This window comes from Toxorhynchites rutilus, chromosome 3, assembly GCF_029784135.1.
Source record: "Toxorhynchites rutilus septentrionalis strain SRP chromosome 3, ASM2978413v1, whole genome shotgun sequence".
NCBI lineage: Eukaryota > Metazoa > Arthropoda > Insecta > Diptera > Culicidae > Toxorhynchites > Toxorhynchites rutilus.
The window spans coordinates 78,346,299-78,370,901 of record NC_073746.1 but is presented as its reverse complement, the minus strand read 5'-3'; the positions used below and the strand labels follow the sequence as shown (position 1 = coordinate 78,370,901).

At 40.3% G+C, this 24,603-nt stretch overlaps 1 protein-coding gene across 2 annotated transcripts; it reads right to left on the bottom strand.

Annotated features, from left to right (window-relative positions):
* Positions 1 to 1,458: 1,458 nt before the first annotated feature.
* Positions 1,459 to 24,268, bottom strand: LOC129774912 (tripartite motif-containing protein 45). 2 transcript variants are annotated; one of them, XM_055778984.1, is made up of 7 exons: positions 23,543 to 24,268; positions 23,271 to 23,476; positions 11,048 to 11,232; positions 10,769 to 10,981; positions 10,075 to 10,612; positions 1,817 to 2,343; positions 1,459 to 1,742 (listed from the first exon to the last, which is right to left on the bottom strand). In XM_055778984.1, exons 1-7 carry the CDS (start codon positions 24,169 to 24,171, stop codon positions 1,491 to 1,493), a joined length of 2,550 nt encoding a protein of 849 aa, XP_055634959.1. In that variant the 5' UTR covers positions 24,172 to 24,268; the 3' UTR covers positions 1,459 to 1,490. The 2 variants fall into 2 exon arrangements, with proteins under 2 accessions (XP_055634959.1, XP_055634958.1); XM_055778983.1 differs by having other exon boundaries at positions 10,769 to 11,232.
* Positions 24,269 to 24,603: the final 335 nt, after the last annotated feature.

Here is a 24,603-nt window from a genome sequence, read left to right as displayed (position 1 = left end):
CATGAAAACAATAAAAAAACGAATACAATCAATAATAACGAGAACAGAATTCGAATTTTCTGCAGGTGTAGTATTTTTTTAAAAAGACCAGGATTGGCTTTGATTTGATATGTCGATCATCTAAATCGGTCAAGTAATTCAAAAGTTATGAATATTCGAAAAAAAAAAATTTTGGAAAAAGGAGAAAATAATTGATTTTTTGGACAACCCTACTGAATAAATAAAAAAATACGGGTCTAATGTTTTGCGATAAAGAACAAAACTTCCACTTTTCACGAAAATCTGAGAACCACTATATCGGTTTTAAATCTGTCATTATATTTTTATTAGGTTTTTATTTTTTGGAAGTATAAAGATATATATTTTTTAATTTCATGCGAATTACCCTATTTAGCTGTTTTTAAATTTTTCTATGGATGTGTGGTTTCCTTTTTGTTTAAGAATAATTTTAATAAATACCGTGGGTGGAGTGAAGCCCAAACCAACAACGAAAACTCAACAGGTGACTTGTCACAATATGATCAGTGAACTGTTCACTTGTTCAATGTCTGAAAATACAAAAGTTATAACAATTTCGTCGTAACCACCTGTTTACCATTCCATCAGCCCGGCTGCTTCCTTTCCACTTCAAGGGTGGATACTCATTAGCATAATGTGCATTCCGAGCAAGTTGTATGAATGGATGTTATTTTCATCGTCCGTTCATTGTTAGCGCGAAATGCGTCTGATATTCGATGCAATCAATGAAACTCGGAAGCTTGGTTAAATAAATCGAATTGTGGCCAGATATGAAAAATGACAGATATTATCGTTAATATTCCTACAATGTTAATCAATGTCAACTGATACATACTGAAGGAACTCGTATATAACTATCACCACCATTTCGCATCTCAGGGTTAAATTTTCATATTAAATCAATTCACCTTTCGATTCAGTTCAACCCCCCCAAACTGCAATTTCAATCGCAATGCAACGATCGACCGACGGAGGATTTCCCATACGTATCGTACATTTGCAAATCGGAAGGATGTTTGCTTCTTTAGCATCGGGATCGAATTAAAGTCCAGACTAATTTATTTAAGCTCCAGCAGGCTCCGGCACCGACACTCCAATCGGACTCGGCCCAAGCAAGCAACCGGCTGCTGCCACACGCCTAAGGTGCAGGTGCAAAGGTGCCGACAGGCTGTGTCGAGATGCATTCGAAACCGGTTGAAAGTGTTAGCAAAACAATACAATAAATTTAACAGCAATCACCTCTGGGCAGGGATCCCGCCGAAGCAAATCCGATAATGGATTGTGTTTGCGAATTCAGTGAAATCAATTTCAGTTCTCAAATGATGCATGCTGCAAAATCGTCGGCGATTGGAGTGAAGTGGTGTCGATTGTTAATCACCTCTAATGAATCAATCGGCTCGAGGTGATATTGTGTTGTTTATAAATCACATGCTTTATTCCATAATAATATATTAGTTTTATTTCATTGTGTTTCAAACGATCTTACTGATTTTCTTCGCCAACGCGGCACAATCCGAGTGCTCCTGCAGATTTGCGCAGCAGGACCAATGCCTCTGTCCGGGATGACCCTCGTGACCATGTCCACAACCGCGGTAGCCCCCGGGCATCACGCTACCGCATGCACACGTGCTGTACTTCGATCCGTTGCTCGAGCAAAACGAACAGCAGTGATAAACCCCGAAATGTGGCCGTAAGTTTCGAATTCTCAGCACATACGGGCAGCCCTAAAACAAATAAAAAGGATGAACACCAACGGGACATAAGCTACGCATTTTACAGCGGCCGAACGATCCCTTACATCGATAACCCTCCCATCAACAGAAATTATCAGATTCATAACACCTGCTCTTTCCGGCACGAAGGATAGCCGGTAGGTCCCGTTTCTATTATCGAACACACCGAGTGGGACGATCCGGGCCTCCCCGTCACGGTAACGCAGATCCGTTTGTACCGTCATCCCGCCGTAATTCATTGGCCGACCCTCATAATCCTTGGTGACGAGTAATAGGTCCACCTTTCGGTGCACCTTGAGGCACGCAAGTTCGGCGCTGTTCTCCAGCGTGCACTTTTTCGGATCAACCCGCTGCGTTGTGATGACCCCGTGCAGCGCAATCCGGTTCTGCACTTTGGCACCGGGTGTCGCTTCCTCGGGCAGAAATTCCAAAGTGTCCGTCACTTTGAAATCGAGAGCCCGATTCGATACCAGGCACTGCTCGAAGCGCTTCACGAGAATGCTGACGAAAATTAAATTTTCTATCTCATTACCCTCGTTGATTATCTCCTCGGCGAAGTCAATCGCGGCGCGGGCGTTCTGCGAGCGTTGTTCTGAAAATAGTGTGCAGAGCATGAGAAAGGGATGACAGAATGCGAACTATTATGTCGAAATTTAGTAGTAAGTGGAAACCGTTTATTCTTAAGAGCGCGTAGCAGCTTCTCGCGGCAAATAAGAGCGATGTTCTGCTGCATTCCGATGGAATTTATACTTCCCGGAAGTGTGCATGAAAAAACCGGTGGAGCATGAATTGAAACAATTGTGGTATTTAATGTCCTCAAATCGTTTGGAAAAATTGAACTGTTGATTTAAACTTAGTCTGTAGCATGATGTTAGTGTATTTATTTTTTGATCCTGTCAGTATTATTTGACGTAATCCCAGGTCATTTTCCATTACCGAATCACCGGTAATTTCACAATCAATAACCGTTAATTTCGGTAATTTTTATTTTTACACCATAAATAATATTTGCCTTTATGTCGCTTTGAAATATTGCTCAACACAACTGGCAGTGTTGCGCCGATTCTAAGACCTCCGAACTTCAGTTCAAAAATCGCTGCTAGATGTGAAAACGAAACACAAGATAAGCTTCAGCGATGAAGAACTGATAGCGATAAAGGAATTGGATGCTGCCTTCGAACCAGATCTGGTCGCTGTTGAACTGCTATTGCGGAAGAAATACACCCTTTATGAAGCTGGCGTCAGATTACAATTTATGCTAGAACAGCTATCGGACCAACCATCAGAAATTTCGAAGCAGTTGCTTGAAGCCCTGATTGGAAGGATTGCAGAAGGACATTTCGTACATGTAGATTTGTATATGAATAATCATTCTGCTCGTGGTCGTGACACAATTAATGATGACTTTGGCGTGTTCTATCAAACGTCACGGACTGCATTGATCAAGCAGGTATTTGAAATTTTTCCTAACTTGATCAAATTTGACGATGATGATATTGATTCAGTAGCTGGACAACGGGAGGAAAAAAAACTACTGGACGATGGGAAACCTGCAGAACAGTTGAGCATCAAGGAGCATCAAACTTGAACGACGATTGTCAAAGGTATCAACGTCCAGCCTAAGCTCAACGTCTATAAACGGATTTATGAAAACTCCTCCTTCCTTTCTTCTGGAAACTCAATGAGATCCGAACTTAACCAGCAAAAAACTTGCAAAATGTTTTTTTTTGTAAACTAATCATTATAAATAAAAGCCGTTTCTTCAAGAAAATGGTTTATTTTAAAGTATGTTTCTACCGGTAATTTACCAGTTTTACCGGTAATGAAATTTTTGTTACCAAATAACCGGTTTTGAAATTTTGGCACGGTAATGCAATCCCTAGTCAGTATCCCTATTTATCTTCAAATTGTCTTCAAATTGTCTTCAAATACAAAACGGCAGATTTCATCGTCACTATTCGTACAATATTCATTAGTTTCAAGTGATATACTCTGGAGGGATTCATTAATCATTGTCACCGCCATCACACATCTCATGGTTGTTTATATTTTTTATCAATGTAAATTTATCGATATTTGCAAACGAAAAATGGCTCAGAAATTTACAATTTTAAATCAATGTTACATATCAGTGTTATGTCTAAATACTAAATGGACTGGAAAGTCCCAGGATTTTTCAACAGATGGCGCCACTAAGAAATGAACAAGATTCATTTTGAGAGGTTCACTAGCTTATGTGTGAAGTTTCATGACATTTCGTTTATTTGTTCATAAACTACAGTTGTTTAAGTGTCACTACATGAGCATTCGTATAGAAAGAGAAAAATACGTTAGGATCAAACGTTGTTTTTTGATGGGAATAACTCCTGAACAAACAATGCAGTGGTTGACGAAATGTTATTCCTCTTCTGCTCATTCGAGAACAACAGTTTATCGGTACAAGCACCGCAGATGCACCTCGCTCTGGAAGGCTAAACGAATCCAGAAATCATAAAACAAGTTCATCGACTCGTTTTGAACGATCTTAAAGTGAAGTTATACGAGTTAGCTGAGACCGTAGGTATTTCAAAACAACGAGTGGGATACATTTTGCACAAAATTTTGGATATGAAAAAGCTACGTTTGCTGACCGTCGACGAAAAACAGCGGCGCGTTGATGATTCAAAAGCCGGCTTGCCGTTGTTGAAGCACTATCGAGTGGACCTTTTTCGACGTTTTGTGGCAATGGATGAAACGTAGATCCATTATCACACTCCGGAGTCTAACCGGCAGTCAGCAGAGTGGCACGAAAGCCGACCAAAGCGTCCGTGAGACCAACGATCGGTCAGGATGGTTTTAGCCTTAGTTTGTTTTTGGGATGCATGGCATAATCTTCATCGATTACCTGCAGCAGAGAAAAAACAATTACCAGAGAGTATTTTACAGCGTCATTGGACAAAAAAGGCGACGAAATAAAGAAAAAACGGCCCATATGACGAAGAAAAAAGGTTCTGTACCATCACGACAACTCACCGTCGCATACGTCCCTCAAAGCGATAGACAAGTTGAACCAATTAAGATTCCAACTGATTTCTCGCCCACCATATTCTCCAGACATGGCCCCAGCGACTACTATATGTTCCCAAGCCTTAAGCAGAGGCTCCATATCAAAATATCACTTGTGAGTCGACTATTTTTGTCTGACAATGAAAACAAGTACTTTGTTTGAAAACAATTATTGGCATTCATCGAAAAAAATGGATCTCGGAACAATACAAGAGTGATATAAATAAAAAAAACTATGTGGATATCATCGCGCTGTTCAAATTGTATCAACACCCGAATTTTCGCTCAAACGCATATACGTTAGACAGTGTCGAAATTTTGATGATGTTCATTTAGCTGATCCGCAGCTTCATAACAACATTAGTTTACTGTTCGAGTTGACTGCATCAAGATTTGTGCTCCGTTTTTGGAAAGGGATAAAGACAATGGATGTTTGGAATGAACACACTTTGAAAATGAAAAATAATTATTAAAATTTACTTTTCTGTATTAAAATGTAATTGAGAATTATATTAATTTCCGAGTGAAGAAAAATTATGTCTAATAATGATTTCATACTATAATCATCAATTTCAGCGGGAATATCACAGTAGTTAAAAAAGGTCAGGATTACGTGTTTCCAGTAATCAAATAACACCAAGTTGAAATTTCCATCCAATTTTTTAAATTTAAAATTGGCTTCGAGCCTACTAGTTTAATAGAATTTTTTTTGTCTCATAATCCGGATGTCGCGATTGGATATGCGACATTGTACTTTCGTGATCGTGGACTGCAAAATATTTTCTTCATATGTAGCATCAATGACTTTCGCTTTTACAGGTTCGGTAGGGCCTGGTGGCTACAATGAACCTAGTCATAACAAAACACTGGCAGATTCATCGTGATCGATCATTTCGTTGACCTATACTGCTGTTCTACGCATAGTTGTCCCATGTTCCTAAATCAGAAGCTTAGAAAAATCATAGTTTTCTATAATATTTGTCTACCACAAGCTTTAAACATTTCAATTTGGTAATACAACGGGTTTTTTTATAAACAGTAAACTATTGTTTAATGAAACGTGAAGAGTTCCCCTCACTTGAATCAACCAAGGTTGATTACGGTTCAAAAATGCATGGTGGGACAGCCTAGATGCCTAGAATTTCAACATGGGACAATAGAACTTGATGTTGTTTTTCGAAATACTGGGAACAAACAATAAGATTTTTGCAGTTTTTCCTAAAGATCATGCATAAAAACATCGTTCTATGGAGAAGGGAGTAATCTGAAACACCATTACAAAATAAACACGTGTTCTGTATTTTTTTTTTATTTGTTTGAGAATCAGTTCGTTCTTCCAAACTAGAAATGAGAGCATTAGCCCTGCTCAAAGCGTAACATAAAATTCTTGCGCTTGAACCGATTCATTCATTATGAATTTACCAAAAATACATGGTTGGACAGTTATGCCTAGAATATCAACATGGGGCAATTGAGCTTGATGTTGTTTTTTTTTAAATCTGAGAACAAACAATAAGTTTTTTTAATAAGTAGAAGATTATAACACAGATTTTACTCCGATAAAACCGATGTTTGTTGTACCGAATTACGATTTAATCTGTAGTGATAAATAAAACCGCAGTTTTCGAATTTTGTACGATTTTAGATATACACATTGTATACTTTGATTGACATTATGTATGTATGTGATTCGATCTCGCTTTATATGCTACTTAGAATATGCCAATTTATGCGATTTAACGTTTTCTGGGTGCTCATGAATGGTGGTTTTAGACATCAGAGCAGAGCAGAACAGATCTCATTAATTTTGACTATAAACATAAATGTTTTACTTTAAAAAATATCTATCGTGTCCACGTGAACATTATCTAAACCCCTTCCTTTCTTATCTTGGACAAGCGTGGACATTTTCATGACCCCCACCCCTCCTAGAGTTGGCCACGTGGTATATAGACAGACCCTCATGAGTCATTGGTAAAAAAAATGTAGATGGATCTGAGCATAGAGGCATGGACGGGAGCTTGACGTAGGACTGTGATTGTTTGTAGTAATTGCATTTGAATTACCTCTAAGGAAGACATATATGGGTAACATAATATTAAGATCACTACTACTTCAGCTATTATGACATGTATAAGTATACCCTTCAAAATTCTAAAACAGCAGAGGGATAAATTCTTTGATTGCTTTTTTTTTTACATTACCAAACAACATGCTCGATACCATGATATCCTGTACCACAATTACGGTTCCCGGAATAAATCGCCACAGAAAACGACGAACAACGCAAATCCGCACACATCTGTAGTGACTCGCCAGAAACTCCGGGAGCTTGGTTGGAAAATTTGAATGCTCCCACCGTATACTTCGCACCTCAAAATAGTCTACAGATATGTGTTCGACTGTTCGATCAGGGCTTGAGTTTCGAAAATTCTCCCAACTAGTTTCTCTAAGTTTACTTGAGGTTCTGCTGGCGGACCTTTCGAATTGGTCAACAAATAGCGCTCTTCTCAACAAATTGCGAACACCTCGAAAGAAAGGAAAAAATCAAAATGAACGCGATGAGGTCGAAAAACGTATAGACGTAAAAAACGTTTATCTACAAAAAAAAATCTAAATGTTAGAGAAGCGTGTTTAAATAAATGTTTGATTATTCAGAAGAGCTTAACCAGATAGAGGCAATTACGATCGTTTCTAATGAAAGTTAATACTTTTTTGAAAAAAATAAATTAGCAAGACAGCCATTACATGCCAAACCGATATAATGGTGCTCAGATTTCCATGAAAAGTGGTAGTATTGTTCTTTACTGCAAAATATTAGACCAGTATTTTTTCATTTTTTCGTTAGGGTGACCATTTTTGTTAGGGTGGTCTGAAAAATCCTTTTTTCAATTTTTTCTCAAAAATGACTAATTGACTTCAATGTTATATGTCGATCATCTAAATCGATCCAGTAGTTCAGAAGTTCTGAATTTTTGTAATGGAAAAAAGGTGAAAAAACTGTTTTTCGAACCATCGGTTAACTTTGGAAAATCATATCTCAAAAACGAAAAAAATAACATCCTTGATATCAAGAAAAAGGTATTAAAAAAGCTTTCGAGTTAAAATATTAAAAAAATAGCACCCTCTAGTCCATAGCCATGAAAACAACAAAAAACGACTACAATCAATAATTACGAAAACAAAATCATTTTTTGCTGGTTCAATATTTTTTTAATAAAGGGCAAGCTTATATACACTCTGTCCAACTTCTATAAGACCAGGTGATAATCTTGCTGCTTTGTGTCATTGTAATCAAACAATGCATCAATTTATATTCTAGTGTGTAGGGATTGGTGACTACCATACACTGCATGATTTTCATATATGTGTGTGTGCAAGCGCTGAGCGTAAACGAATATTTTTGTATTTTCAAATGTCAAGTTTCTATGAGACCAGTAACATTTTCCATTGTTTTAGTTGTTTTGATCAATTAAATCTGAAAAATACCGAAGGGAAAAGTCCTCACGGAGAGAGAAGAAAGACAAATCGATGCATTTTACCAAGAAAATGTTGGTATCAGAGAAATTTATCGTCGGATTGGACGATCCCAACAAGTAGTGATCATTTGACGACTCTTCAAGGATACGGTAAGAAGGAGAGAGCTCCACGTAAATCGAAGCTTTCTGACTGGGAAGTAGCTAGAACAAGTTCGAATAAATACCTCAAAATAACGTGTGCAAATAAAGCAATATTTCAGCTACTCAACTGCTCGGGTAACAGTTCGTCAAATTTTGGTAAAAAATACTCACATAAAGAGGGCTTAAAAGGTTAGAACACCTCATCTTACATCGGAAGACATCTGAGTGTTGCCAAAGTTCACATGAACCGACAGTGGGACATGATATGTTGTGACAAAGAATGTTTCCAAAAGAATACATTTTGCTATATACCATAACGAAAAGTTCTTCAATGTATAGTTTATCTTCACTGACGAAAAAAAAGTTCAATTTGGATGGTCCTCATGGTTTCAACGGGTACTGGCGTGATTTACGGAAGAAGGAACAGTATTTTTCAACCAGGATTTTTGGTAGAGGCTTGTCCATGGTTTGGGCAGGATTCTATGCAACCGGAAAGTTCAGGATAGCTTTCACATCATTCAAGGATTACACACATGTTCTGGAATCCTCTCTTCTACAGTTTTTACGTGGATATCGACACAAAAAAATCACATTTCAGCAAACCAATGCTACTATTCATATCAGCAAGGAAATTAAGCTATGGATTAAGGACCAAAAACTTAATTTTTTTGACTTTTCGTTTGAAATTTTTCAGTGATAATACTTATTAATTTTGAAGTGGTCTTATAGTAACTGGACAGCTGAAATTATCATATTTAAGTACAATAAATAAACAAACAACTCTTTTAAACAAAATTAAATAAACTATATTCTGAGCATTCAACAACGTATGAATGTATCTTGTTGAAATTATAACTGTTTATGTTGCAACGAAATTGAATCAGGGTGGTCTTTTCAAAGTTTGACAGAGTGTATAATACTTTTCACACAAGTATGATGGAAAATTATTCCTACTGTGCTCCACAGCTGTGTATCCAGCTCTGATGAAATACCAGCGGAAGAAAGCAGGTTAGCCTAACCGAAGATGTCCACATCTAGCTTTAATTTATCCAATGTAGAACACACATTGTTTGTAGACAATTTTAACACGAACTATGAGGTAGAAATCTTTTTTTTTGTTTGAATATGCTAGTCGTTGGAAGCGACAACAACAAAACTAAATGCCAATATAAATGTTATATAATTAGGAGATGCATAATATCATCCGAAATATAATTTATAAAAAAAAGACGAGAAGGCCCTGCGCTAGGATGGGAATGAGCAACGGTATAGTAACGTGTTAATGTGAAACACTACGACCTCATTTTTTTTATTCGTTGTGGAAGAAAAATTCGACGATATTTTCCGCTATTGAAAGTTCCTGAATAACCCTTCCAAACAACATTAATGTCATTGACAAACGACCACCCATAAACATTTTGTATAATTTAGATAAAAACTGCCGCGCTTTAAGTTACACTCTCAATCACATTGTGGTAGTTCATCGTTTATTATATGCTTTCATCCGTAAAAATGGAAGAAAATCCTCAATTTAAAAGAATCCGAACCAAACCATACAAGTAAATAATTACATCTCACACACTACATGGATTTTCCATAATGCGCTAGTCGAATGAACGGCTACTCTACTGAAGTATGCAAACTTTACTCTATCTTACCAAGATCTATCTTTTGCGCCATTATCATCTCCATTTTCGCATCCCGCACATCGCCAATCTGCTGCAGCAGGCTCTTCCGGTGGGCCTCCAGGGCCTCGATATACTCGTCGATGTACGCCTCCACATCCCGCTCGACGGCTTCACACTTGCTGTTGATCCTTATCGACATATCGTTGAGCCGGCCGACGGATTGCATGGCGTAATCCTCGAGCGGTTTGGTCTGCTCGATGGCATTTTTCACGAACCGGGTGTAGACTTTGCATGCTTTCGACGCGGACGTGTATTTATGGTCTCGGTGAACAAACGCGGCGCACTCCTTGCATATCACTTGGTGGCAAGTGGTGCAGAATAATTTTAATTGATGCTCCGGATGCATGGGGCACTTAATCGAACGTGCCTCCGGGTCGTGGCGGCGGGACTTTTTCAGCAGTTCCGCGAGCGTTCGGACCACGTGAGTCGACGTAATACGTTGGCGCTGATGGGCTTCCTTGCAGAAGTTGCACAGTTTCAGAGAGCAGGTCGAGCAGGATGACGTTGCCTACATCCGATGGAACCACAGCCACACACACACATGATTGCGAATGCCGGAAAATAAGTTCAGATCCAAAAACGAAATTATATCACCCCCAAATGTCTGGCGCAGCGAACAAACAAACAAAAGCAAACATAGCAGAAGGAAAATCTCAGCACTTACCGCTACTTCATTTGTGCACAATTCGCAGAAAACATTCGGCGGGGGATTTCCGCATGCGGAAACGATATCCTCTATTTTACGCGCCATTACGAAATGCGGTGGCAGACGATCGACGCCCCCCAGCGTCAGTTCCGTTAGAGCGCCGCAGCTTGGACATACCAGCACTCTTCGGTCGTCACTATACACTAATTTGGTTATGGCGTTGTCTTTGGGCTGAAACAGTTTATTGTTGCGACACGGAGATAAACTCGAACCATGAAACCAGTTGGAAATACTTGCCTTTTCTTTTGATGGTGATTTCAGGCAACTTTTCTCTTTGAAACTTTGGAAGGATGCTCTAATCTGATCGAATCGCGATTCTCCGATGAAATCTCGCTGATTAGCTACGGTGGTCGAGCGTGACGGTTCAGGTGCAGCTGCGGCTGCATCCTGGAGCTTCTCATCCGCTATTTTATCGTCGCTAACTGTGAGTTAACGGGAAAAACAATCAGCAAACCCTTATGCTACAGAAGCACAAATGAAGCAATTACCAAGCCTATCGATGCACAGTGGAATGTTTAGGTTAGAAAGCTGGTCAAAAAAGAGAAACACCCCCAATTTGGTTTCGATCATTAGAGTTTTGGCTGTTTTTCCGATGTTGGACAGCGTTTAATACTCCTTGGTACTTCTTGTTTATACATTATGGATAAATTATGTCAAATCTTTTGTGGAATACAGCACGTCTATTGTGAAACTTTGATCCACCTTCTTCTTGTATGGAACAGTTCGATATGAATTGGATTCATGATTTTGTTGATAACACATGCTCTCCATTTCTTCAAGACAACACACATCAGTTTACTTCAAATTTCTTCTTGGGAGGAGAGTTTGGTTCATTATCATTAAGCGTAAAGAAACACGATTCGGTTGACATTGATATTTCCAGCAGGACAAGAAGAGCGGTATCATACATTAAACAAACCAACGCTTTTCTTTCAATGTTCGATTACCATATAACATTCTCGTAAATACCTTCTCGTGTATCCCCGGACTGACTGATGTGCCGATGAATTGCAATTATGAGCCCCTTCCCCATGCTATTAACTCTAAGTAGAGGTAGGATTAATTAATAAAACGTTAATTAATAAAACGAAAAAAGAATCAACAAGCGCAACCGTGAGACCACTTCAGAGTAGTGTTAGACGCTGTTTAAGCACAATCTGCGTCGAGCTTCTGCGTCGTTTCGTGACCGTCGACGAAACATGGATCCACTGGTACACACGAGAGACCAAGGAACAGTCGGAACAGTGAACTTCACCCGGCGAACATGCTCCGAAGAAGGCGAAGACTGTCCTATCGGCCGGAAACGGTGATGACCACCGTTTTCTGGGATTCACAAGGTGTAATCTACACTGGTTGGTAAATGACTGGACTAAGCGTACCATCGGTACTTCGCGTACCTGCAGGCATAAAATAGACCCCATTCGTGGTCCTTAGCTTCCTGTCCAGTAACTCCTATCCCTACCTCCCCGTGGTACCGGCTGGGGTACGAGTAACCATAGTGAAGATCGGGTAACCAACCCCGGTGGAATCTTGGTCGTATGCTGACAGGGAAGGGGGCCTATCCGAGCGTCTGTTCACCATGGAGGTGCGGCTCAAAACAGCGTCTGATCCCCATGTTAGGGGCGGCTGATCACTGTCTTCGTGCCAGCGGGGACTCTAAAAAGAGCTGTGCACGACGGTCCTCCGGCGAGACAGGGGGTTGGTGCAGGCCCTGAAAGCCATCCGTAAAAATAAAACGCACAGGAAAATTCACAAAGAAATTCGAGACAGGACAATCGGACTAGACCTACGCAAAGAACACGGACTAGAGATTGGAAACTCGGAACATGGAACTGCAAGTCTCTCAATTTTCTTGCGAGTACCCGAATTCTTTCGGAAATATTGAGAGCCCGCAATTTCAACATCGTAGCGCTGCAGGAGGTGTGCTGGAAAGGTTCGATGGTGCGATCGTTCCATGGTGGATATACCATCTATCAGAGCTGCGGCAACACACACGAGCTGGGTACAGCTTTTATCGTGATGGGGGAGATGCAAAAACGGGTGATTGGTTGGTGGCCGATCAATGAAAGAATGTGCAGATTGAGGATGAGAGGCCACTTCTTCAATATCAGCATTATCAACGTCCACAGCCCCCATCTAGCTAGCACCGATGACGATAAAGAAGAATTCTACGCGCAGCTAGAGCGTGAATACGATCGCTGCCCAAAACACGACTTCAAAATCGTCATCGGTGATTTGAACGCTCAGGTCGGCCAGGAGGAGGAATTCAGACCGGTTCAGCGCCCATCAGCGAACCAACGAAAACGGCCTAAGACTTATCGACTTCGCTGCCTCCAAGAACATGGCCATACGTAGCACCTTCTTCCAGCACAGCCTCCAATACCGTTACACCTGGAGAACACCACAGCAAACAGAAACACAAATTGACCACGTTTTGATCGACGGTCGGCACTTCTCGGATATAATCGACGTCAGAACCTATCGTGGCGCTAACATCGATTCAGACCACTACCTGGTGATGGTCAAACTGCGTTCTAAACTGTCAGTCGTCAATAACATAAGACACCAGCGCTCACCACGGTACCACCTACGACGACTACAGGAACCGAACGTTGCTGCAACATTCTCGCAGCGTCTTGAAGCTGCGTTACCGGGGGTAGACGAACTGGATGCTGTTCCCCTCGATGAATGCTGGAACTCCTTAAAATCAGCAATTAGCAGCACAGCAGAGACCGTCATCGGGTATGAACAACGAGGACAACGGAACGAATGGTTTGACGACGAGTGCAGAGCGCTCCTGAACGAGAAGGATGCAGCACGCGCAGCCATGCTGCTACGAGCGACTCGACAAAACGTGGAACGATACAGACTGAAACGAAGGCAGCAAACACATCTCTTTCGGGAAAAAAAGCGCCGCCTGGAAGAGAAAGAGTGTGAGGAGATGGAGCTGCTTTATCGTTCTCGAGAATCGAGGAAGTTCTTCAAGAAACTAAACGCCTCGCACAAAGGCTTTGTGCCGCGGGCCGAAATGTGCAGAAACAAGGAAGGAGGCTTCTTGACGAACGAACGAGAGGTGATCGAAAGGTGGAGGCAGCACTACGATGAACACCTGAACAGCGCGCAGACAGGAGACCTAGACGGCGTTGAGGAGGACTACACCGGTGCAATGAACAACGACGACGTACCACCCCCGACGATGGGTGAAGTTAAGGAGGCCATTAATCAGCTCAAGAGCCACAAAGCAGCTGGTAAGGATGGCCTCGTAGCGGAGCTCTTCAAGGGAGGTCCGAGAAAACTTGTAGCGTGTATGCACCGGTTGATAGTCAGGATCTGGGACACAGAACAGCTACCGGAGGAGTGGAAGGACGGGGTAATCTGCCCCATCTATAAAAAAGGCGACAAGTTGGATTGTGGGAACTATCGTGCCATCACAATCCTGAATGGTGCCTACAAAATTTTGTCTCAGATCCTCTTCCGCCGCCTATCGCCAATAGTAAGTAGATTTGTGGGAAGTTATCAGGCCGGATTCATGCCCGGTTGCTCGACGACGGACCAGATTTTTACACTGCGGCAGATCCTCCAAAAGTGCCGCGAGTATCAGGTCCCTACACACCACATCTTCGTCGACTTCAAGGCCGCATATGATACAATCGACCGACGACAGCTATGGAGGATCATGGACGAACACGGCTTTCCCCGAAAGCTGACAAGACTGATTCAGGCAACGATGAACGGTGTGCGGTGCAGTGTGCGGATCTCAGGTGAGCTGTCGGAATCATTTGAGACTCACAGGGGACTTCGACAAGGCGATGGAATCTCCTGTCTGCTCTTCAACGTGGCGCTGGAAGGTGTTATGCGGAGAGCGGGCTTCAACATGCGGGGCACGATTTTCAACAAGTCTAGTCAGTTTATCTGCTTCGCCGACGACGTGGACATAATCGGAAGAACACATGCGACGGTAGCCGACTTGTATACCCGACTGAAACACGAAGCAGGGCTGATTGGGCTTGGGATCAATGCGTCTAAGTCTAAATACATGCTAGCTGGAGGGACTGATCGCAACAGAGTTCTTCTTGGTAGTAGTGTTGTGATCGACGGCGACGAGCTCGAGGTGGTAGAGGAATTTGTCTACCTTGGCTCGTTGATAACAACTGACAACAACAACAGCCGTGAAATTCGAAGACGCATTGTCAATGGAAGTCGTGCCTACTATGGTCTCCGCAAATCCTTGAGGTCCAACAAACTCCGACCCCGTACGAAGTGTACCATGTACAAATCCCTAATTCGACCGGTTGTTCTCTATGGGCACGAAGCATGGACGATGCTTGAAGAGGACTCACAAGCGCTTGGAGTTTTCGAACGCCGAGTGCTCAGAACAATATACGGTGGTATACAGGAAAGCGGAGTATGGAGAAGGAGAATGAACCACGAACTGGCGCAACTCTACGGCGAACCCAGCATTCAGAAAGTCGCCAAGGCTAGACGAGTGCGATGGGCAGGGCATGTTGCAAGATTGCCGGACAGCAGCCCTGCAAAGATGGTGTTCGCATCGAATCCGGTAGGAACAAGAAGGAGAGGAGCCCAGCGAGCGAAGTGGTTGGACCAGGTGGAGCAGGACTTGACAAGAATCGGTGCAGCCGGAAGTTGGAGAACTGCAGCCATGGATTGGGACTATTGGCGAAAAATTGTGAAGAAGATCTAATCTCTCAATGGGATGTAGTATCATTATAAATAAATAAAAATCTACATCGACTACCTGTAGAACGACAAAACGGAACGAATTATTGAGCCTGTTCCACGCCGAATTGCACAAAAAACGGCTTCCACCATGACAACGCACCGGCTCACACCTCCGCCGTCGCCACGGTCAAATTGGTCGAATTGCACTACGAACTGCTGCCCCATCCACCGTATTCTCCAGATTTGGCCCAGAGCGACTTTTTTTCCAAACTTAAAAAAGTAACTCGCCGGGCAGAAATTTGAGTCGAATGAGGAAGTGATCGCCGCCAAGGAGACCTGCTTTGTAGACCTCGATAAAAAGTATTTTTCAGATGGATTAAAGAAGTTGGAGCATCGCTGGGTCAAGTGTATCGAGCTAAAAGGAGACTATGTTGAGAAATAAATCGCCACTTTTTCATTTTTTTTGTAGGCTAAGTACTTATTGGACTGCCCTTGTATATATATATATATATATATATATATATATATATATATATATATATATATATATATACATATTTATCTTGTTACTGTGAACATACTTGCAAACAGACAATTTCTTTGAACGATCGATTTTCAATTCTTTGTAAGACCGCAGCTTCGATTCTATATGTAACACTGCATGAAAAATTATACAACGATTAGTATCTCAAGATCAACCGTTTTCGAGATATAACACATTATATGTAATGGAAATCATGTTAATCAGCTTTATACATTTTTATTCACATGCAACTGCATGTTCGTAAGACGACAGGTTATCGTTGATTCTCCTAGCATTGTACTAGCTGACCCGGCAAACTTCGTCCCGCCCAAAATTTGTATTTTGTTATCAGTACATTCAAACATTCACGTTTTCTTACTATGATCAAGTTCATAGATCCAATCGCAGAACTGTTCATCGATTGATCTTTTAATCTACCCCGTTGAATTGACATTTTACTATAAAATTCCTAGTACTTCTACCAAAACTCATAATTTTTCCGAATTTTTTTCCTTCAAAGTTTTCCGAAAATTTTCAATTGTCATGTTTGGTTGGAATGTTTTTGGTTGAAATATGTGTAATATTTTTATGGAACCCCCTCTCCATTCCAGAGGAGGGAGGGGTGTCATACCATTATAGAAACATTTCTCATACCCAAAAACCCTCACATCGCAAATTGTGCTTGTTTAATTCTCGAGTTATGCAGAAGTTTGTGTTTCGTTTGTATGGCAGTCCCCCCTTAGAGAGAGGGTGGAGAGTCTAACAGAAACGTTTCGTGCCCCGTAAGACTTTAACATGCCAAATGTGGCTCCATTTGCTTGATTAGTTTTCGAGTTATGCAGAAATTTGTGTTTCATTTCCATTCTCGAGTAATGCAGAAATTTATGTTTCATTTGTATGGCAGCCCCCCCTTAGAGAGAGGGTGGAGAGTCTAACTATCATAGAAACATTTATTGCACCCTAAAATTTAAATATGCCTGGTTTGGTTTTATTCGCTATATTAATTATTGTGTAATGCAGAAATTTGTGTTTCATTTGTATGGCAGCCCCCCCCCCCCCCCCCTAAGAGAGGGAGAATGAGTATCTAACCAACTTAAAAACATGTATTACACCCTAAAACCTCCACATGCCAAATTTGGTTTCATTAGCTTGATTAATTCTCGAGTAAGAAATTTGTGTTTCATTTGCATGGCAGCACCCCCCCCCCCCCCAAGAGAGGGGGGGTGGAGAGTCTAACTACCATAGAAACATTTATTGCACCCTAAAACCTCAATACGACTACATACCAATTTTTATGTTGATCGGTTCAGTAGTTTCCGAGTCCATAAGAATCAGACAGACAGACAGACAGACAGAAATCCATTTTTATGTATATAGATGTTACATAGCTCATTGTAAATCGCTTAGAGAGTGATAGAGAATCAAATGAACTTCCACTCATATAATCAAATCTCAACCATTGCAGAGTTTCGAGATGAAAAGTATAAGGAGCAATGCCTGAAGACAGATGCTTGACGTAGAACTTTGATTGCTCGGAAAAAAATGTTTTTGAGTTCAGTTTTTTTTTAATTGTTCAGATATTTGTAAATTTAACTGATTTAAGGGGGTAGTACACTATGAACATCATAAAATGTATGTAATTTTCGCGATTTTTTTCAACGAGAAAATAAATTACTATGATTAATCTGATATCGCTTGTTTTACTGTATTATAGTGACTTTCAACACATTTGGCTGGCTCGTCACTTTTAACTTCCAGTTTTGGAAGAATGTCGGGAGTGTGGATTGAACTCGCGTCCTCGAGCGTGAGAAGTATGGATGTTACCACAACGCCAGAACGCCTCCCATCTGATATCACAGTTTTATTTGGAGTATATTACTTAACAAACGAACAATAAATTGGTGTCAACTGGACTGTCCCCTGAATATACACAACCGGTTTGTTTAACCCTTGCAGCCGAAACCTTGTAGAATGGTGGGAGTTCTTCCTAGGGGACCGATTTCAACCAATGATTTTATCACGTAATCTTGGACATACTTCCTGTCATCGTACGTAGGATTTTTTCAAAATATTGATTTTTGACAGAATGACGACACTTTTGTTGTTTTGTGTTGTTTTCGCGTTTTTGCCTCCAAAATCGAGACAAAAACATTCACCAACATTTAATGTTCCAAAATGTCAAAAAAATCCTACGTGCGACGACAGGAAATTTAGTGGAGAATCTGGGAAAACTAGTTCATCAAAATCGGATGGACCGTTTTGGAGGTAGAAATCCCATCAGTGTGCAAAACTTAGTTTCGAAGAAAACGCGTTTTATATTTTGCGCAAAGACTTAGGTCTTAGGCTTGGGACTTTGGAACGGAGCATCGGACAAACCTGGGATATAATCTACAGCAAAGGAAACATCCCAGAGAACATTTTAGGCCAAAGTGTACCAAAAATATGTTTAAAAACATTACAGAGGAAAAAAATATTTTTAAAATTAAAATTCAATTTTCTCTAAACAATTTTTTTCTAAATTTTAAAATTCTTCTACAGGAAAAAACTTTGTCTAACGACAATATATTAGGCTGTCAAAAAAGTCCTGCGGTATTTCCGCGAGGTGTCGTTGTAAGCGCGTAGCTCTAGTTGTATTCATTGTATCGAGTCATACTATAGCTTGTTGGAAAGGTATTTTTCGCGCTATAATATAGTCCTTGACAGTTTTGTTTGGTTAAGTCGTTCGTGAGTTATAGTGTCGCAAATATGGAGCAAAATAAAGAGAAAATCCGACATATTTTACAGTACTACTATGACAAAGGCAAAAATGCATCTCAAGCTGCCAATAAAATTTGTGCAGTTTATGGACCCGATACAGTTTCCATTTCCACCGCACAACGATGGTTTCAACGTTTTCGTTCTGGTGTAGAGGTCGTCGAAGATACGCCACGCTCCGGAAGGCCTGTCGTCGAAAATTGCGACAAAATCGCTGAATTAGCCGAGAAAGACCGGCATAGTAGCAGCCGTAGCATCGGCCAAGAGCTGGGGATAAGTCATCAAACCGTTATTAACCATTTGAAGAAGCTTGGATTCACAAAGAAGCTCGATGTATGGGTGCCACACACGTTGACGCAAAAAAACATCTTTGACCGTATCGACGCATGTGAATCGCTGCTGAATCGCAACAAAATCGACCCGTTTCTGAAGCGGATGGTGACTGGCGATGAAAAGTGGGTCACTTACGACAACGTGAAGCGCAAACGGTCGTGGTCGAAGCCCGCTGAAGCGGCTCAGACGGTGGCCAAGCCCTCATTAACGGCCAGGAAGGTTCTGCGGTGTGTTTGGTGGGATTGTCAAGGAATAATCTATTATGAGCTGCTTCCCTATGGCCAAACGCTCAATTCGGACCTGTACTGCCAATAACTGGACCGCTTGAAGGTAGCACTCATGAAGAAGAGGCCATCTTTGATAAACAGAGGCCGCATTGTCTTCCATCAGGACAACGCCAGGCCACACACTTCTTTGGTGACGCGCCAGAAGCTCCGGGAGCTCGGATGGGAGGTTCTTTTGCATCCGCCGCATAGTCCAGACCTTGCACCAAGTGACTACCACCTGTTTTTGTCCATGGCGAACGAGCTAGGTAGTCAGAAGTTAGCCACAAAAGAGGCCTGTAAAAATTGGCTTTCCGAGTTTTTTGCCAATAAGGAAGCGAGCTTCTATAACAGGGGTATTATGAAGTTGGCATCTTGTTGGGAACAAGTCATCGAACAAAACGGCGCATATTTGACTTAAAACAGATGATTGTAACTAATTTTATGAACAAATGAAAATTCAAAAAAAATACCGCAGGACTTTTTTGACAGCCTAATATTAAAACATGAACGTTTGACGAAGACGTCTACTTTCTATCTTTTAAAGTTTCTGAAATATATGGCATTTTTGTGTGGAGACTACTGGAAAAATAATGTTTTACTCGTAACAGTTTCGTGTGCAAATTCTCGCGTTTGACAAGTTCTTGAATTCTGAATAGAAATGAGTTGAGTTTCTGAATAGAAAAAGTTTGCAGAACATGTAAATCACGATAATTTATACATAAAAATATTACAAGTCGAACATTATTAGCATTTTTTCGAAGAAAACATGAAAAAGTTGTTGTTAGAAAAACGCTTTCCCTGTAAAAGTGCCCATCTTCCGATGTATGAATGATTTTTTGGTAATTCTAAGGGCAAAAGTAAATATTTTTTGGTAAAAGTAGATATGAAAAAATATCTACTTTTTTAGAATTTAAAAAAATCATATTTCAGAAAAATGAATTTAAATTCCGAAAATATTTTATTTTTAATGTAATTTCTCTTTGAAAATTTATTCGATATTTTTAAATGAAAACATAAATAATTTCCTATATTTTACTCCTTAACTAAAATTTTGTTTTTTTATTTATAGTTTTCAGTGAAATTTTTTTTGAAATTTTGAGTTTTTTTTGACTTTTTTCCGAAAAATCTCACCTCAAAAACTATAAGGACTACAAAATTTTAGTTAATAAATTAAATGTAGGAAATTATTCATGTTTCCACTAAAAATATCAAACCAATTTTTCAAGAAAAGTTTCATTGAAAATAAAATATTTTGAAAATAAAAATCCTTTTTTTCATAATTTTTTATGTAAACATGATTGCGATTTACATGTTCTGCAATCTTTTTTTCTATTTAGAAACATGTCAATAACTTGCCAAACGCAAACATATTACGAATAAAAGATTATTATTCCAGTAGCTTCCATACAAAAATGCCATATATTCCAGAGCCTAGAAAAGATACAAAGTTGAGGTCTTCGACAAAAGTTCATATTTTAATGAGATCTAAAACATTATTGAATACACTTTATCACTATCTTGAGTTTGAGATTAAAATTAGTTGTAATTTTTTCAAGAAAACATGAAAAAGATGTTTTAATAGAAACATTTTCCCTGTTAAAGTGCCTATCTTCCAATGTATAGGTGGCTTGTTGGAAATTGTAAGGGCTTTTCATATAATTTTTTTGAGAATCTAAAAAAATACGTTTTTGATAAAAATGAATTTAAATTGTTAAAACAATTTTTTTCAGTGTCATTTTCAAAAAAAAAAGGCATTTTGACGTGGGAATACGTCTAACCGGAGAATATGGGGGTGAAATGAAAACCTAAACACAGAACATGCAGGAAAAAAAGGAAAGATTTCGAATGCTTATAACTCGAACATTTCTCAATAGATGTTTGATCAAGATGTTTGCATCAACTGATAGGAAATATTCCTACGCATCTATCACAATTAATAAAATGTTAATAAGATGAATTGTAAATACATATTAGATATAAAATAGGTTTAAGAATTGAGTGTGATGCTCCTTTAAACCTATGTAACTGAGCCTGTAAAAATAAACGATTTAAATTAAAAAAAAAAATTAAATGTTATTTTTCCTGAGATAAGCAATTGAATAACTGTAAAATATCAAGCGCTATCTAAGCGCCCTAACTGCCACGTTTTGACTGGCCCGATTAACGGTTTCCCAAACTTCAAAACCAAGGAGCCTGGGGAAATTGGCATTCCAAATGCATGCAATGCTCCCGTTGTGCTCCCGTGGCCGAGTGGTTAGCGTCATAACTAACATGCCGGGTGTTCGGGTTCGATTCCCGTTCTGGTCGGGGGAATTTTTCGTCAAAGAAATTTCCTCCGACTTGCACTGTGATCACGCGTATTCTAGAGCTTGCCACTCAGAATGCATTCAAGGCGTGTTATTTGGCATAGAAATCTCGGCTAAGTTCTAATAAAAATGACGCAAGTAATACTACGTTGAGACGGCGAAGTTCCTCTGGGAACGTTAGTGCCATTGAAGAAGAAGAAGAAATGCATGCAATTGGGGGAGCATTTGTTCACACCAAAATGTGTTCCCTAACACAGCCATCAAAACCAAGGTGCCTTACATTACATGGCGTATGTTCAATTTTTTTACTTACACAGCAAATATGTTGAATTCAATTGAATTCGGAAATTGTTTCATTCAGTCAATAATTTAATCAATACAAACAAATGATCACTAAGCCGACGGTAGTCCCACGACAACCTTTCCGTTAAATCATAGATATAACTTACCCATTTTTTTACGAAAATTTAAACAATTTCCTATATTCAATCCTTTGACCTTAATGTTGTAGGTATCATAGCTTTTGAGTTATATTTTTTTTTGTAAAAATTTGAGACAATCTGGCAGTTTTTTTAAAGCCACGTAGACTTCTATGCGAGAGTGGAGTTTAGTGGAATGAAGTTAGTGGAAATTCTAAGATATCGTATAACTTTTCTCTGTTGAATTTCCGTATGTATAGGTTAATTGAAATGTTCTGCTTAAACCATTTAGCACATACTGTTTTCGACAGCTTACATGATGATGAATCCAAGTAAAGAGTTTGAAAGCGAAACACGAGCGATGTGATCTGGTATCTGTATTCCAAAAGCCGAAACCTAATTCAGAATCTGAACATGGAATCTGGTGTAGAAAAGTTGAAATTCCGGATGTCCCTGATCAACTTTACCGAAGACTTCATTCTTCCAAACAATCGAAATCCTGAGATGGAGCAATACACACAATACATTCAAAAAGTCAAAATATCGCTTGCGGATGGGTATAATGCAATCATTGAAAGTCACATTTGCATATTTTCATAGCTTCACAAACTGATTCAAACTCAAAAATGCATTGCGACCAACTTTTGGACTAAATATTCCTCTGTGCGAATGATGGTAGCATTAATTGCAACAGGAAAAGCTAAAAGCTTAGAGCAAAACAAAAACTCCAACAAATCAATAGAGAAATTGCTTTTCGTAACATCCTGAATGTGGGGAGTGAAAGAATCGAATCGTCGCCAGCTGGCGGTATGTTAGTGGTACCTATGTGCAAACATGGTTGGAGGGACAGCATGAAGCCAACAAAAGTCATCGTCGCACCAGCCGGAAAGCACGTGTCTCACAGGTGAATCCGTAGATATGTCTGCAAACCACAAGAGCAGTAGTGTGTTTTTCGTTTTGTTGCCAACACGACTTATGCGGAAAGGGATACGGTTCATTCACATTATACTGTTTTGACCGCACATTGAGCCATAGTTCAGAGGCAATAATTGAAACTAGCAAACTAGAAACATCTAAGGTGTTCAGCATTCAAGCAACTGTAAAAACAGTTCTATTCCTATAGATTAATCGCGGTCATGTTAAGCTAGCTCACTCTACAAACTCATCTCATAGCCTTACAGGTCCAACCAAAGTCCCCACTCTCGGTGATACGGCGCCAAAATTGATTACTTCCGATGTTTATATTCGCATCCAGCTCAACCAAGCAGCGCTTGCAAAAAGTATGCAAACAGTCTAACACGCGTGGGTCGTGGCATAGCTTCTTGCAAATGCCACACTTGTAACGGATCGGTAGGAAATCCGTTGGGAATTCATCGTATACGGTTCTGCGAAAAAAAAACGGCACAATCAGCCCACACGGATGCGAGCATTCTCATCTGTTCCCAACTCACAATATTTCGTCGAAATTCATCTGACACTTTTGATCACAGAAACTCTCACATTCCTGATCATCACCAAACACCGGCATAAGGATTTTTTTCGGGGAACCAAAAATGGCAGCCCGGTCCGGAACAGGCTTGGGTTTCGCCATCGTTAACCGCTTCTCCAGATCGGACTGATTGTTATGTAACGAGTTTTTTCTCAAGCTCGACTTTCTCGTCCCAACACCTCTGCCAGCGTCCAGCGCGAAATTTCCCATCGAAACGGACTTTCGCGAATCGCAAAGCTCCTCTGGCGTCAAATTGAATGTCAGTCTTCCATTATTTCTCAGAACCGCATCCATTGCATCGCTTGGCTCACCCCTTCCGGCGGTTTCATTCTTCAGTATAACCACGGCCTCCACGTGTTCGTCCCTCAGTCGCATATACTGATCCCGCTTCTGAACGTATTCATTTTCCGCTGAAGTCTCATAATCACTCTCTTCCGAATCATTTTGCCTGGTCGCGTTCGTCGCATAAATTCGCACTTTTCGTTTCCCCATCTCGAAGTTTTTATCCGGCGTCGAAATTGAAAATATTCCGGAACCCGCCGCTTGCTCACCACCGCCAGAGTCGACCGTGGCTTCAGTGGGCTTATCCATTTTCGGTTTTTTTTTCTGCCTCCTATCCTTGTCTGTTGTGTTCCGTGGGATCCGTCGCACCACCAGAACCAAAGGCCACGTTTGGAGCACTACTGAAAAATTTTCCAGACGTGTTTCGCACTCATATATGGTTGCGGTGCCGTAATTAAATTAGTGGCTTCCAGTACTCGAAACGGAACGGAACGAAAGTGTTGCGGCGAATGTTGAGTAGTTCTAGTTAGACAGAAGAGGGCTTGGAATCTATACCGAGCTCCGTACACTGCTCTAATGAATAGCTTCCGGAAAATATACAGCAGTAGAGTGATAGGCTGGATGATATGCGCTATTCATCATTGCTTATCCAATAAGAAATAGATGAGAAATTATGAACCTCTGATAACCACCAAATACTTAAAAAGTCGTGTTATGAGACATATTTAGAAACACTTTCTT